This window comes from Pararge aegeria (genome assembly GCF_905163445.1).
Source record: "Pararge aegeria chromosome W unlocalized genomic scaffold, ilParAegt1.1 SUPER_W_unloc_3, whole genome shotgun sequence".
Classification (NCBI taxonomy): domain Eukaryota; kingdom Metazoa; phylum Arthropoda; class Insecta; order Lepidoptera; family Nymphalidae; genus Pararge; species Pararge aegeria.
Window position 1 is genome coordinate 298,454 of NW_024396989.1, and position 15,629 is coordinate 314,082.

General features: G+C 36.6%; 1 protein-coding gene across 1 annotated transcript; it reads right to left on the minus strand.

Moving 5' to 3' along the window:
- Positions 1–309: 309 nt before the first annotated feature.
- Positions 310–14,762, minus strand: LOC120636830 (ankyrin repeat and zinc finger domain-containing protein 1-like). The gene is made up of 11 exons (XM_039908394.1): positions 14,359–14,762; positions 13,348–13,557; positions 12,367–12,533; positions 10,637–10,912; positions 8,635–8,857; positions 7,290–7,428; positions 5,713–6,019; positions 4,566–4,726; positions 2,679–2,820; positions 2,210–2,362; positions 310–844 (listed from the first exon to the last, which is right to left on the minus strand). The coding sequence occupies exons 1-11, from the start codon at positions 14,480–14,482 to the stop codon at positions 701–703; spliced, it is 2,046 nt and encodes a 681-aa protein (XP_039764328.1). The 5' UTR covers positions 14,483–14,762; the 3' UTR covers positions 310–700.
- Positions 14,763–15,629: the final 867 nt, after the last annotated feature.

The following is a 15,629-nucleotide window of genomic DNA, read 5'->3' on the forward strand; positions in this document are numbered from 1 at the left end:
GGCATTATAGCTTAAGACCACAGGCTACTACAGCAAGTTGTCGTAACTATATTTTAATATTTATTAATATATAAATTAGAAACTTAACAACCCCCGACTTTCAATATGTGATTTTAGACTCTGAGATGGTGATAACAAAAAAAAAACCTGGCTAAGTTTGTTGTAGACCAGGGCGCGTTTGGAACCCTCCTAGCTTTAGTTTTAATTTAACAAATGCAGTTATCACCATCACTAACATTAAGATGTTAAATGTATGAACGCTTCATAAGTGCCTGTAATAAGGTCTACATGAATAAAATAATTTTGAATTTGAATTTGTACATTATTCTACAGGCCCTATGTTTGATTCACATATTGAGGAAGTTGAGAAAACAATAGTAATTTGCTATTTTACGGTGGCGGCCATCTTGGATTTGAAATTTGTCACAGTGCACAGTATCGTACTAGTTAAGCTCTTTAAATTGATACCCATATTTTGACAGTTGTAAAACAATATATTATCCGCCATCTTGGACCGATTTGCATCTTAGGACAGTTTCGACCAATTCACCATTGTAACAAATAAAACAAAACCAAAATCGATTCCACCGTTCTGGAAACACCATGCCACAAACAGACTCACGCACAGACACCTCAAAATCATAACAACTCGTCGTTTTGCGTCGGGGGTTAATAAAATGAATAAAAAAAAAATTTTTTTTTACGCGCTATTATGCAAAGGTCGTAAATTCCGATGGTTCTGTAAACACTTGATGGAGCAAAATGAATAGTTGTTGTACTCAAACGGAGGCCTTGGGAGCTTCGACCCGCATAGGAAGCATCTCATTATGAGATCAGCTCTTACCTGTAAAATATTTTTTTTTTGTATCATAAAAAAGTAAGTTATTATTGATCCGTATTCAGATTGGTCAGAAAATTGAAACACATCGCAGGGCAGGTGTTTATATTATTTCACTGTTGAAAATTAAAGAAAAGAAGTACATATATAAATAAATGATAGGTAAAATAGTAATAAAGCTGCATTTCATCATTACCGGCCCACTACGAGGCACGGGACTCCTCCCACAATGAAAAGGGGTTAAGGCCGTAGTCCACCACGCTGGCCCAGCGCGGTTTGGTGGACTCCAAACACATTTGAGAACAGTAACTCTGAGGCATGCAGATTTCCACACAGTTTATTCCTTCACCGTTGAAGCAAGTGATATTTTAATTTCTTAAAAAAACGCACATAACTTAGAAAACTTGGAGGTGCGTGATGGGGTTCGAACTCGCACAAGCTCCTACGCACTATCTGCTCCTACACTCCTGCGCTATCGCCCCTTACTTCATACGCTTATTCCATTTAAATTTACAAAATGTTTCAATTCTTCCAAACTACATGTGTTAGTTCTTTGTTAGTGTGATTTTTAATAAATCCTAAGTTAGTGTATGTTAGTCCTTATGTTAGATGAATCCCAAAGGATGGGTGAAAGCCTCCTCCATATCTTTCCACACTTTTCTGTCTTGGGCAGCTTTCATCCACTCCGTCCCGATATCTATATCCGATGTGGATTATATAAAAAGATGGGGTCATCTTTTCTGAGGTGTTGAGACTCATCAATATCATATAATAGTCAACTGCTGGACAAAAGACCTCTCCCACCGGGAGGGTTAGCTCATTATCACCACGCTGAGCAGAGATGGATAATTTTTCGCAAAAGATGGTATCGCTAGTATGATGGCAGTAAACAAAATACCTGTTGAAGGTTGCATTAGTATATTTCATAAGGAATGACTCTGTAAAAATATTAAATCAAAAGAAGCATGTTTATTTTTCCATACAAACTAGTTAAAATATTTACTTTTGACAACCCTATTGAAGATACAAAACCGACACGCGCATAGTATCTACGCTACGCGATACTACGATACTTCGATACGCGAGTGACTTGATTTTAATTTTGCATGTGATGGAAAGGATGTATGTATGTGTGTATTTGCGTAGTATATTTGTAATGATTTTCTTTCTTTCAGTAAAAACTCAAATATTATTAGCGTTTCGGTTTTACAGATAAGTCTCAGAGATAGTAAATAATGTACCTCTAAAATACTTTGAAGTAATATTTCGGTTTTCATGTACACGTTATGTGTGTATAGTTTCTATAGAAGTATTTATAAATTATTTGTAGAAGAATCGAGAATTCGAGTAAATAAAGCATTTTAGGTTTACCTTCTGAACATCAGTCATGTTCAGGAAATTATTTATCTTGTTCTTCTCAGCTTGTTTTTCCTTGTCCCGCTGTCTCTTTGCTTTCTTCTGCTGCGCTTTCCGCTCTTTCTCTTGCTCAAGCTGTTCCGGTGTGACAGGGCCGGGGATGTGAGACTAAAAAAGAGAGGGAGAAAGAAAGAGAAGTTTATTAAACGTAGTATATGTCTGTGGTAAGAGAAAGTTTCCGCTCTTTCTCTTGCTCAAGATGTTTCTGTGCGAGAGTGGAGAAATCTATACCAATATTATATCATCACAAGCTGGTGCCCGCGACTTTGTCCGCTTTTGTTTTTATTTAGTTTTTTAATACACTAACATTAGTGTAACATGTTAAATGTATGAACGCTTCATAAGTGCCTGTGATAAAGTCTACATGAATCAAACATTTTTGAATTTGAATTTGATACATATATATTAATTACATATAACTTACCTTATTGTAATTGTATTTATCCGGAAACTGAGCCTGAAACAAACGGAAGGCAATACGCGTGTCCTGGTGGGGAGATGCGGCGTATGGAGTTTGAAGCGCGTGGTTACGTATGCACGGGTCACCACCGGCGGTGAGGATTTGACTGTAAAAAACGAGAAATTTTGTCGTAGCTTTCCGTAGAAAGAGAACATCACCGCAGCTTCCAGAAAAAGAAGCATTCAAGCAAGCAAAGTGCTTATATTAGGCCTACTTTAAATAAATGAATTTTGAATTTTGAACTAGATGGCGCTGTTTAGATTCCACACAAATCTTAGATAGCTTTCACGCGATCAAATAGGTAGACTTATGTAAACTTACACCTGCGACTTAAGGCGAGTTAAGTACAGTACGAGTACCCAAAGGTTAATTGAAGTGAGTGGAAGGCGACGACGATATTGTTCCGGCCGATAGAAATCTTAATAACTTAATGGTGACGTGTTATGTACGCGTCACCTTGTCGTGTTAAACAAAACATTTGTAATATCTCTTAAAAATAGTCAAAACGGGTAATTCCACCTAGTCGCATGACTGTTTTAGTAGACTATTTTTACCAAAAATTTTAGTTTAAAATCTTTACACTGGCGACTTTTTTTTAATTCCTCAAGTTAGCCCTTGACCGCAATCTCACCAGCTGGCCAATTATGATGCAATTTAAGATGGTAACGGGCAGTTACCATTATGTAAGGGGTATAGCAGTTGTATTGCCATACCCCTAATCGGTTTCCGCGCGACATAGTACCGGAACGCTAAATCACTTAGCGGCACGTCTGTCTCGGTAGGGTTGTAACTAGCTACGGTCGAAGCCTCCCAACAGAACTTATAGTAGTTTTTAAACCACATTGCCAAATAAACAAATAACTTATGCACGACGTTGTGAAAAACAAGTGCAAGATTTTAAGTATTGAATACTTAAAATCTACTTCTTTCTGTATGTTTCTGTTTTTGTTATATTTTGTATATGTTAATGTTTTGGTATACAAATAAAGAGTTTAATAATAAAAATAATAATATAGTGATGTTGTGATATAGTGCTAGTATATCGATCAGTGCGCCGTGCAATCGTTGTTGACATAACTATTCCACATGACGATAATCTGGTGAAAGCTGAACAGGAAAATTATCTAAATACTTGGACCTTGCTCACGAGATTACCGCCATGTGGAATGTTGAGTCGACCGATATTGTTCCGATCGTCATTTCAGGTCAATGGTCTTCTCGCGAAAAGCTTCGACCGACATCTTAAGAAGCTTTCGCTTGGTTGTTGGATCTAGGGTCGGATACAGAAGGCAGTAGTCCTTGAAACGGCGCGTATTGTGACGAGGTTCCTCACTCTGGAGCCCTGACCGCCGCGCCGGTTGCTTGGGCATTCAAAAGCCCCGCAAGCGGAAGGTGGAAGTTTTTTATTTAATATTTAAGCATTGTTAATAATTTTAAAAAAATAAAGAAAAAGGATAAATTATAGAGTCAATAAAATAATAAAATACTAAATGCCATTTCTAGTGTATTGTTATTAAGATTTCTATGTTCTGGCCCAACTTAGCGTGGAATGAGAGCTTTAATAAAACAGTTATATTTGACGGCCGACTGGCGCAGTGGGCAGCGACACTGCTTTCTGAGTCCTAGGCCGTGGGTTCGATTCCCACAACTGGAAAATGTTTTGTGTGATAAACATGATTGTTTTTCAGTGTCTGGGTGTTTATCTGTATATTATAAGTATTTATATGTATTATATTCATAAAAATATTGATCAGTCATCTTAGTACCCATAACACAAGCTACGCTTACTTTGGGGCTAGATGGCGATGTGTGTATTGTCGTAGTAAAAAAAAAAAAAAATTATATACTCACGTCACCATTTCAGGTTTCTCCGCAATAGCCGCTTTGTGCAGTGCGGTGTTGCCATCCACTGGGTCTTGAGTGTTGCAAGCCGCTTCGAGTTCAGCTGCCTCGAAATCTTCCAGTATAGTCTCCAAGGAGTTTAGATCCTTGCCCGATATTATTTTCCACATCTGTGGAGAATCGTATCGTATTCTTTAAAACATAATAAAACCCTAACAATCACACCTTCATTAAATAAATATATTACATCAATGCACACATCGCCATCTAAACCAACCTTGTATTATGGGTCCTAAGATAATTTATAAACAATCTATACAACGTGTAACCGAACTGCGAAATAAATTTGAAGGATGCATAAGTATATTTCATAAGGAATCACCCTGTAAAATCGAATCGAAAGGAGCATATTTATTTTTACATACAAACGAACTCAAAACATTCTAAGTGTTTAATTATGACAACCCTATTGAAGATAAAAGACTGACACGCGCATAGTACCTACGTTGACGCGTACCTAATAAAGTGATAGGAGTCACATTATTTTAATTTTGCATGTGATGTTAGGGCTCTATCTTATTTCTTTATTTCAGTAAAAACTATGGCAGTGGTTTACTCAAAAACTATTAGGTTTTCGGTTTCTATAATGTACCTCTAAAGCCTGTGAAGTATTTTTACGATTTTCATTTTAAGCAAAAACTTTGTAAAACTTTTTATGAAAATTGCGCGGACGGAGAAGTGCGACATTTTGCCACACTTATAGGTTATGGAGAAAATACTTTTTTTTTATTACGGTTAATTAATGCATTAAATCAATAAAAAAACACACCCTACCACGTATTTAAAACCAACGCATGCACACCGCGCTAAAAGTGATGATGCAATCTAAGATGGTAGCGGCCTAACCTATTAGTGAGTATGGCAGTTTTATAAAAACCCACAACCCTTATCAGTTTCTACGCAACATCGTACCGGAACGCTAAATCGCTTAGCGGCACGTCTTTGTCGATAGAATTACTAGACCAGCCCAGAGGAAATTTAGAAATTATAAATTCCCAAATTACCCTGGCCAGGAATCGAACCGGTGACCTCCAACTTAAAACTATGGCGCTCACCGGTAGGTCATCAAAATATAGTACGAATGCTACTGACAAACCTGTTTAACATTCGCTGATATTTTCAACGGCGGCTTCTTGACCGTCTGTTTAACTTCTACCTTCTTTTTCTTTTGCACTTTTACATTATTTTCTTTTTTCACAGCCACGTTAGTCTGCTCACTATCGGAGGAGTTGTCAATCGCGCAGTCATTTAGGAGGTCTTTTCGAGAGTCAGTGATCACCCCGTTGGTGCTTTGCTCTGAAAGGGTCTTTATCCAACCCACTGGAGTCTCAGAGTCAATGAAACAAGGTCCTTCGTCTTCGCTTGATACGATTTGCGTGGGGAGTTCACGGGGTGTGCGTTCCCTGAAAAAAATAACTTTTACTGAAATATTTGTTACTGGAATAATGTTACTAATCGTAGATTACTGTTACTGGTAATATGAAGGCTTATTGGTGGCCGTGATAGGCCTATTTAAATAAAGAATTTTAGATTTGAATATATGTAACTAAAATATCCACAAGGTACTAAACATTTTACTGCAATAAGTAAATAAAATTGATGACTCTCAAGCAAGCTTTCTAGACTATATTATACATAATGACTAATTTTTGAAAAACTGCCCTATGATGTACGGAAGTATCTACACTATAAATAAATAAATATAATACGACAATAGACACATGTCCATCTAGCCCCAAAGTAAGCGTAGCTTGTGTTATGGGTACTAAGATGACTGATGAATATTTCTATGAATAATATACATACATACTTATAATATACAGATAAACACCCAGACACTGAAAAACTTTCATGTTCATCACATAAATATTTTCCAGCTGTGGTAATCGAACCCACGGCTTTGGACTCAGAAAGCAGGGTCGCTGCCCACTGCGCCAGTCGGCCACTAACCAACCAACTATCCAAAAAGTATCTTATTTTTGCAGAAATTAAAGGTTTTCTTGATACAAATTGCAAATTATATTTAAAAACGTATTTGCTGTCAAAACGCTGTCACGGCCGCACTCGTGACGCCATAGACAAATTAGACGTTGACTTAGTCCGTGTTCCAAAGCTAAAGATTATAAATTTTGGTATTAGCAACAAAAACTTCGCAACTTATAGTTCGAAATCACAAAATACTTGATATACGAAGAGATGTTCTAAACCCAAGCGGTGTAAAATTATGATTATATAGACGTGACGTCATAATTTTGAATTCAGCGTTTAGCCTGTCACGACAACGGCTCGTCAGATTTTGCAGTTTTATTTACTGAAAATAAATACCAATCTCACTTCGAATATAACAATACATTCTTTTTTTTTTTTTTTTGCCTCGGTTTGATGAGTCTTGATATATCATTAGATAAATACAATATTTAAGAGATTCTTTGTTACTGTTATCATGACTATTGGGGTTACCAAAATATAATCTAAAGTATACTTTAGATTACTTTATTACCAATATTTGCTATGTTACTGTTAAACTGTAGTAAAAAAAATTACATACAAAAAAACCGACTTCGGTTTAAATGGTATACCAACTAAAAATAAATTACATTTTAGTTTTAATTAAACTTGATTGCTATTGCTTTAAGGTACTCAGGTTAGAAGTAGATGGTTTAGGTTACTTACCTTGATTTAGCTCTATCGATCGGTTTGCTCTGACCCTTCTGCGTTTTCTTGTTACGATCAATGCACGTTTCAGAGCCCGTTTTAGTAGCTGGCTTGCTGGTCGAAGCGATCAATGCTTTTTGGAATAGCTCCATGGTATCTAAGCACACATATTTACAAGCATAAAATTTCATGTTTTTTTTTCACATTAAAAAAAAATACAAACATGAGCTTCACTATTAAAAGGCCAACAAACTTTAAAACATATTTTACTTTGACAATTTTTTTTTTCAAATCGAAAAGTATAGCTCCCGCCCTTATCTTATACAACGTGTTAATGAAAAACTAAATAAAACTTCACGTGCCTTAGAGGTATATTATATACTGTCTCTGAGACAGATACAATAAATATATTATTTACTGTCTCTGAGACGTATCTGTGAAGCCGCACCGCTAATAGTTTTAGAGCACTACTTTAGTTTTTACTGAAAGAAATCAGGTACAGTCCTAACATTACATGCCAAATTAAAATCATGCGACTCCTATCACTTTATAAGGTACGCGTCGCGTAGCTTAGGTACTATGCGTGGGTCGATCTTTTATGTTCAATAGGGTTGTCATAAGTAAACACTTACTGTTTTTTATGAATTAGTTTGTATGGAAAAATAAATGTGCTTCTTTAGATTTAATAATTGTACAGGATGAATCCTTAAGAAATACACTTGCATCCTTTAAATGGATTTCATAATTCGGTTACCCGTTTTTTATTTAAAAAAAGGTCCTCATTTTAGTTTAAACTAGATTTTTTGTCTACTTAAAAGTTATGTCATCCTTGTCGCAAATTAGCGATATTATATATTTACGAGTATATATATATATTATTACATTTTTGTTTTGTGGAACTGAAGACTAAACAGTGACGCAGAAGATAAACTTACAGCGAATAGGTCCTACGTCTGATATAATTAAAATTAATAATCAAATAAAAGTTTAGTTTCATCATGTCAACCCATTACCGGCCCGATGCAGGTCACGGGTCTCCTCTCACAATGAGAGGGTTTAGGCCGTAGTTCACCACGCTGGCCCATTATGCAAAACTCTCAGGCCATGAAGCTTTTGTCACAATGAAGCTTAATATTTTTAATATTTTCAGTTTTTACTACTAACACTTATTTGTTATTCTTAACCTAAACCGCCTAGTCGTCCGGATATTGTTTTTCTCCGAACCAGAGGTTTAGACCAATGGCAAAGCAAAACAGGCTGTAACTTTTTTGTGAATAAAGTTTTGTTTTTAATTCGATTAAAAGCCTCTGGTGTAGAACTCCAAGCATCCAGTAAGTACAAATAATTCTTGTTAATATCTCACCGTACACCTCCACGCTGGCAACTGTTTCATGGACCCTCTTCACTTCTTTATAAGTAGGTTTACGGGTTGGAAAAGGTAGCGCCCTCACACGAGGGTCCTCCCGGGTCAATGGGGAATTCTTGCCGAATAAAGCAGATTGGTTAAGCGAGCCGGAAGCGCGGTAGAGTATTAGGTAACAACCCCTCAGGTCTTCTATCCAACTGGCCATAATGTCTTGGACATGCTGAAAATGGAATATGAAATATGAGAGATAAAAATATGATTAATATTTGCTACTTCTGACAGCCCCCTTATTGCCACCGGTTAAAGTAACATTATTCCAATATTAATAAAGTTTTTTTAGTCTGTGGGAATTATAATCTGTAGTCTGTCGCCACCAACAGTGTACATATTTCTCATGTAATATAGGACATATTGATGCGTACAAAAAAATTTACACAGTTAAAGCAATACAATTTTTCTATTCTATTCTATTCTATTTATAATAATTATTTTAACCAATTGACTTCCACTGTTGGACATAGGTCTTCTGTAGGTAGTTCCACAATCCAAGGACTCGCCTGATATCGTCTGTCCACCTCGTTGGAGGCCGACCTGCGTTACACAAAAGGGGCTGGAATTTCGACCTTAATTCGAAATTCCAGCACCTTAAGGCCCCAACGTCCATCGGTTTTCCGAGCTATGTGCCCATTGCCACTTCAGCTTCGCGACTCGCTGGCTAGTTCTTCTACAGATCTCCTCATTTCTGATTCACGTAGAGATACTCCTAGCATAACTCTCTCCATAGCCCGCTAAGTGACTCTGAGCCATCTTATGTGGCCCAAATAAGCGACCACGTTCCGAGATCTCCCAAATTAACTGTCATTTAAAAATAATACTGCGTTAAGCAATGGAAGTAGGCCGCTAGATTCGGTACAGTTAATCTTTACTAATAATCTAGTTATTTCTATATCTTATCTATTATCGCGTAGTCTCTGGAACTAACAATCTGATTTGTAAAATCTTCATTGTATTTCATATCTCAATTCTTGGGCGAATTCAAAAGATTGTGGGCTATTTAAAATCACGTTGCAACAAAGCCGAGCTAAAATAAGAAAAGTTAGAAACGCTTAGTTATAAAGTCAAAGTCAAAGTCAAAAGTATCTTTATTCAAGTAGGCCCATAGGTGGCACTTTTGATGCGTACATAAGGATTACACGGTAGTGAGATGATGGCGATAACCACATTCGTAAACTTAAAACTAAAGCTACGAGGGTTCCAAACGCGTCCTGGTCTAAGAAGAAGCCCACAACAAACTTAGCCGGGTGTTTTTTTTTTGTTATCACCATCTCACAATTAAAATTCATTTTGTATTATTAGAAGAGCAACGTAGTTAGAGCAATAATTTACACCCAAGCTTTTTTATCGTTTACGTAGTCCTTTATACTATAATAGGACTTTTCTATAAGCTTACGTTTAATACAAACTGAACTTTTTAAGAGACATCTCCAAGATGTCAATTAATGTTAAAGGCGATGTGACACTGTGGGATGCATTAATATGTAGTTTATAGCTCTAACTAGTTTGCTCTTCTAATAATTTTAAATGACAATGTGAGATGGTGATAACAAAAAAGAACACCCGTTTGTTGTGGGCTTCTTCTTAGACCATACCCCGGACTACACCTTAGCCCTTTCTTGCAATCGCACATGGTGGTAAGTGAATTTGCAGGATAAGATGGTAGCGTGCTAGCCTGTTAGGGAGTATGGTAGACATACTCCTACTTGGTCTCTACGAGACATCACATCTGCACGCTTAGCGGCACGTCTTTGTCGGTAGGGTGGTAACTAGTCACGACCAAAGTCTCCAACCAGACCAGACCAGAAAAAATTCAGAAATTATGAATTCTAAATCCGCCCCCGCCGGGAACCGAATCCGGGATCTCCAACTTAAATTCACAGGCCGTTGCGCTAGGCAGGTCGTCAAAAAGGAGTCATAATGTTTAGAAAAATAAACAACTTACTTGTAAAAATTGCGCCTGATTGTACCTCCTTAAACTTGCACCAGAAGACCTTGGGGCATTGCCGTGCTGATCTCTATTAACTTGAGCCTGGCCTTGTCCCCTCCGAGTCACATACGAATGATGGGTCTTATGAACAACAGGAACTCCTCCGGAGAAGATGGCCCCAGCAAAGTGGCCACCGGAAACCATCAAGATCGCCCAGCGTTGATAGCCACCGATCGCGAGACGTTGGCAACGCTCAACCCACGCATCACCTCCATCTGTTGACAGCTCCTCCTACAAATTTGTGCAAATCTTGAGGAAATCTGTTGGTATAAATTAAAAACCTTTTGTGTAATATAGGAACCGAAATGCATTATGACAATGTACAAATGTACAGCTGGAGAGTGTTTTTGCGGTGAACATGAATGTTTTTCAGTGTTTGGGTTCATTGTATATAATAAGTACCCACAGGTACAGAATAAGAACGGTTTAGACCGTAGTCTATGCTGGCCAAGTGCGGATTGGTAGACTTCACATACCCTTGAGAACGTTATGGAAAGGGCTCAGACATGCAGGTTTCTTCACGATGTTTTCCTTCCCCGTTCAAAGGAAAAGAAATTAAGAAAGCAAATAACTTCAAAAAGTTAGTGGTGCATGCCAGAGCTCGAACTCTGTCTCCACGAAAGAAAAGTTGAAGCCCACAGTTACCCACTAGGCTATCGCCGCTTCTATTTGTTTATATCATCTATCTTCTATATTTATAAAAGAGAAAGTGTGTGGGTATGTTCCGTATAGGCTCCGAAACGGCTCGACCGATTTCAATGAAACTTTCAGGGAATCTCCGGATTGAATCTCTTGGCGAGTAATCCTGTAAAGTTTGGTGACGATCGGAGCACTCCTATTTTTGAACTGTCACACTGTCAAATAAAGCTTTTATTTACTATGATGATATTCTATTGTTGGGTGTACATGGGTGTAGATAATGATCTTCACCCGCTCGAGAAGAGAATAGAAGAGAATGAATACTGAGAGAAATAAATGATTTAATATATAATGAGACTTAAATTAAAAAATGAATGATGTAAGTTTATTGTTTAAATAATATAAAGCAAAATCTAGCCCGGCGAAGCTGGCTGGGTACACTAGTTCATAAATAAATATTCATCAGATATCTTAGTACAAATAACACAAGCTATGGTTTCTTTTTTTTTAATTTATTTATATTTATTTAGTGATAAACAATTGTAGACAGTAGAATGATCTAGTTTCTTAAAGGAAACAGAAACCAGTCCACTCAGACAGTCATATGTCTCAGTCATGAGCTTTGCGCCTTCAGAACATGCAAATTTAAGAAAATGTTACACACTCTTAGATTAATTTTAATATATCAGGAACTAAATGTAAAGCTGAGAAATTTGCTAGTGTTGTGAAATAGGCAATGTCAACTAACAGTTTATTAAGGATTTAATTTTAGTGCCTTGCTGGCCCAGTTGTTAGCTAGCAAGAAATGTCACTTTACAGGTTTGATTCCCAATTCAGGCCTTGTGTTAAAAAATTCTCAGTAGCAGATCAGGGTTCATATATTTATTGGCTTCGAATGTTAAGCCAATACTGATTAAATTATTATTTCTATCATGTGATAAGGATCACTATAGAAGCCATAATATATAGAAGCTAATAATCAAAATTATTTTCCAAAAACTGATTTCTACTTCCTACCAAGTGATAAAGTAAGCAAATATAAATACCTTCTTATGATGTAATATACACCTGTATACACAGAAAACCTTGCCCTTGTAATTGGTAAAGAACGCCTTACAATGCCTAGTGGCAGCCGCAAATAAGTTGCTTGCAGGATTATTGCTGCTGCTGCTCTCCGTCTCGGAATCAGTTCCTGAATCACTACACTCATCATCTGCAAGATACAATAAAATAAAATTAGTATGATGCCGCATAGACATTTGGTTATGAGTTTAAATGAAAAGCCCAATAAAAAGTTAATCCTCTACCATCTTCATCGTTACTTACCACCAGGTGAGATTGCATTCAATGGCTAACTAATAGGAAAATACAAAAAAAAAGCAGGTTAAGCAGGTAGCTGTTAAGTATTTTATGCAGTTTTTTTATCTATAATTAACCCTGTTTAAAAGTGGGACAGACTAGTAACAGAGTGGTTTTCAAATCACACTGTAATTTCACACAGGAGAATCAGTGATAACCCAGTGGTCAAGAGCTTGACTTCACTTTTGGTGGGCCAAATTCGAATCCCACCACACACATCTAACCTTTCAAAGTGTGTGGTTTTTTAAATAATTAAGATATAACCTGCTTCAATGGTAAAGGAAAACATTGTGAGGAAACCTGCATGCCTGAGATCTTTCCATAATGTTCTCAAAGATGTGAAGAGTCCACCAATCCGCACTGGACAAGCATGGTGGATTACAGCCTTAATCCCTTCTCATCGTCTGAGGAGACCCATGCCCTGTAGTGGGCCGGTAATGGGTTGATATGATGATGACAATGACTGTATTTTACTGTATATTGATTATTAATAAACTAGTTTCAAGCTTTGCAGCTGTTAAGAATTATTAGATAAGAATGTGATACAACATGAAGGAAAATTGTAGAATAGTGCTGTGTAGTAATACAAAAAAATGTAAAATACTGAGAGTTTAAGGTGAGCAGATGTAGAGAGATTCTTTCTCCTAATTAAATAATATTGTACGTACCATTTCTAGAACTAAACTGTCCTAAAGTCAGAGCAGCTTTTCCAAAGAGTTTCCTTTTCAAGTTATGGGTGTGCCAGTGGTGTTTATAATGGGCGGTTTGCTGGGATCTAGACGTAAATGGGCCAATTCCACAACATGAGCAGCAGTTGCCATCTGTAGCACCATTGATTGTCAAAGTGTTTAGACGTTTTAATACACTGGCTTCATCCACTGAAAATAGTTAATGTAAAATTATATTATATTCAACTAAACTTTTCCTCCTCTGAGACATGGACCCTGAGAGTGCCTGAGAAGAAAAGGAGAGGAGAAAGTTGGGAGTGAAAAAACTTAGCATCAAAAAGCCCCTACCTTGTTCAGTTCAAGCCTGAATTCACAGTTTCTTTGGACACATGTCCAGGCGTAATGAGATGTCCATTGAGTGCCTGGTGGTTCAAGGTAGAGTAAAAGGCACCAGAGCATGTGATAGGTCAGCGATTAGATGGACAGGCCAAGTGAAGGCCTCAATCGAGGCTCCTCTACATGAATTCTCATGAAAAGCTACGGTTAGGGAACAGTGGCATGGAATTGTAAAGCGAGCAACACACCCAGTTGTTGAAATTTTGTCTATCCTCAAAACTTTCAGTGTTACCCAAGTACATGCATGGCTGTTAGCAACCTAACTGTTACTCTACAATGTAACTCTCCATCCTTTTAACTTGTGGTGTGAAGGACAAACAAACACACTTTTGCATTAATCCCATTAGATAGAATTGTCTACATACAAAGTTAAATGGTAGGGTGTTGCTTTGTAAATTGGGCAAGTGTTTCTAAACAAGTTGTGAGTATATTCAACTTTTTTCATTACACTTTTTTTTAGTAAATCTTAAAATTGAATATATCCAACATTATTATTATTATTGTACATTAATTTATTAACCAAAATTGTACAAGTAGTGGTTATGGTGCAATCATAAATTCTTACCAATTTTACCATACACCAATATGGATGAAAAACAAGTGAGCATAACTTACCAATTTGATGTGATTCAGTTATCATACAAGCAGCCACCCTTATGCCTCTAAGCAACTTTTCATATTCATTTAAATCATACACTCTCACCATGTTCGTTTTAACTACATCCGTTTTCGGTGACATTGCGAAATAAGCTTCTACTACTTATTTTAGAAATATACGATAATGCCAAACACGTAACTCTTAAAAGATATTCCAAATTTGATTTTATATGTTATTTAATAATGTAAGCACACTGTATTCTAATATCACATGGCGGACTTCAGATTCCTATACTGTATAAGTCAGAACTTAGAGGGTTATTAAAAATTGTTGTGTAATATGTATTTTATTACTAAGCTTTATAAAACTAAGCACATTTTGTAAAAAAAGAAGTCAAACCTAACCATTTACCTACATTAATCAGTCGGCTGACTTTAGGTTTTGTCAGTTCTTCTGTCAAATCTTTTGACAGTTGCTGGACAGTTGCTACTTGGTTGCATGGCAGACCATCTCAAAAGAATTGTCAAGTTGACAACATCGATTAGGTAGGTATCTGCAAACATGACAGTTTGGCCCTACCAAATGGCAGTGATCTAAGCCATTGATATCGAGAATGAAAGACACTAGCTGACATTGGCTAATCTGTGTAAAGCCAGAAGAAAAAAAAGAATGAAAGATATCGAGTACATGTAAAAAGCTTGCTCTTCTTGTTTTGATTTATGGATTTTCGTAGTGCCAAAACAGCACAATGTACTTTGCCAGTATCAAGTAGCTTGGAATAGACACAAACTAGAGAGGTCAGTAAAAAAAAAAAAATGTCTGCTGCTATAGTAGTTGTTCGTGAAAAGCTTGCTATTTGACAAATATTATTTTTGATAGCCAGACTACAGATAAAATAAACTATATTTTTAAACTAGAACCAAGGCTGTAGGTACATTCTTGCTCTTTTAGCTCTCAATTACTTACAGACTATAAAAACGTTTCAAATAAGCCTACATATAATTCAGACTAAGACCTAGATTTTAAACAGACAATAAAAAGCGTTTCAAATAAGTCATCTCATAATATTCAGGACTAGGTTAGGTTCCTATTTTGTATTTTCAAGTTGTATTTATATTTTCAGTTACGCATATTTAATAAGTACCTATTTTTGGTTTTAAGTAATAACCACTCTTTATTTTTAAAGAGACTCGATATGTTAAAATATCGTATCAATACTGTTATTTGCACAGTAAATTTTGTTTGGTATACCTACTATTAATTTGCCTCCTTACACTGTTGTGTTTAT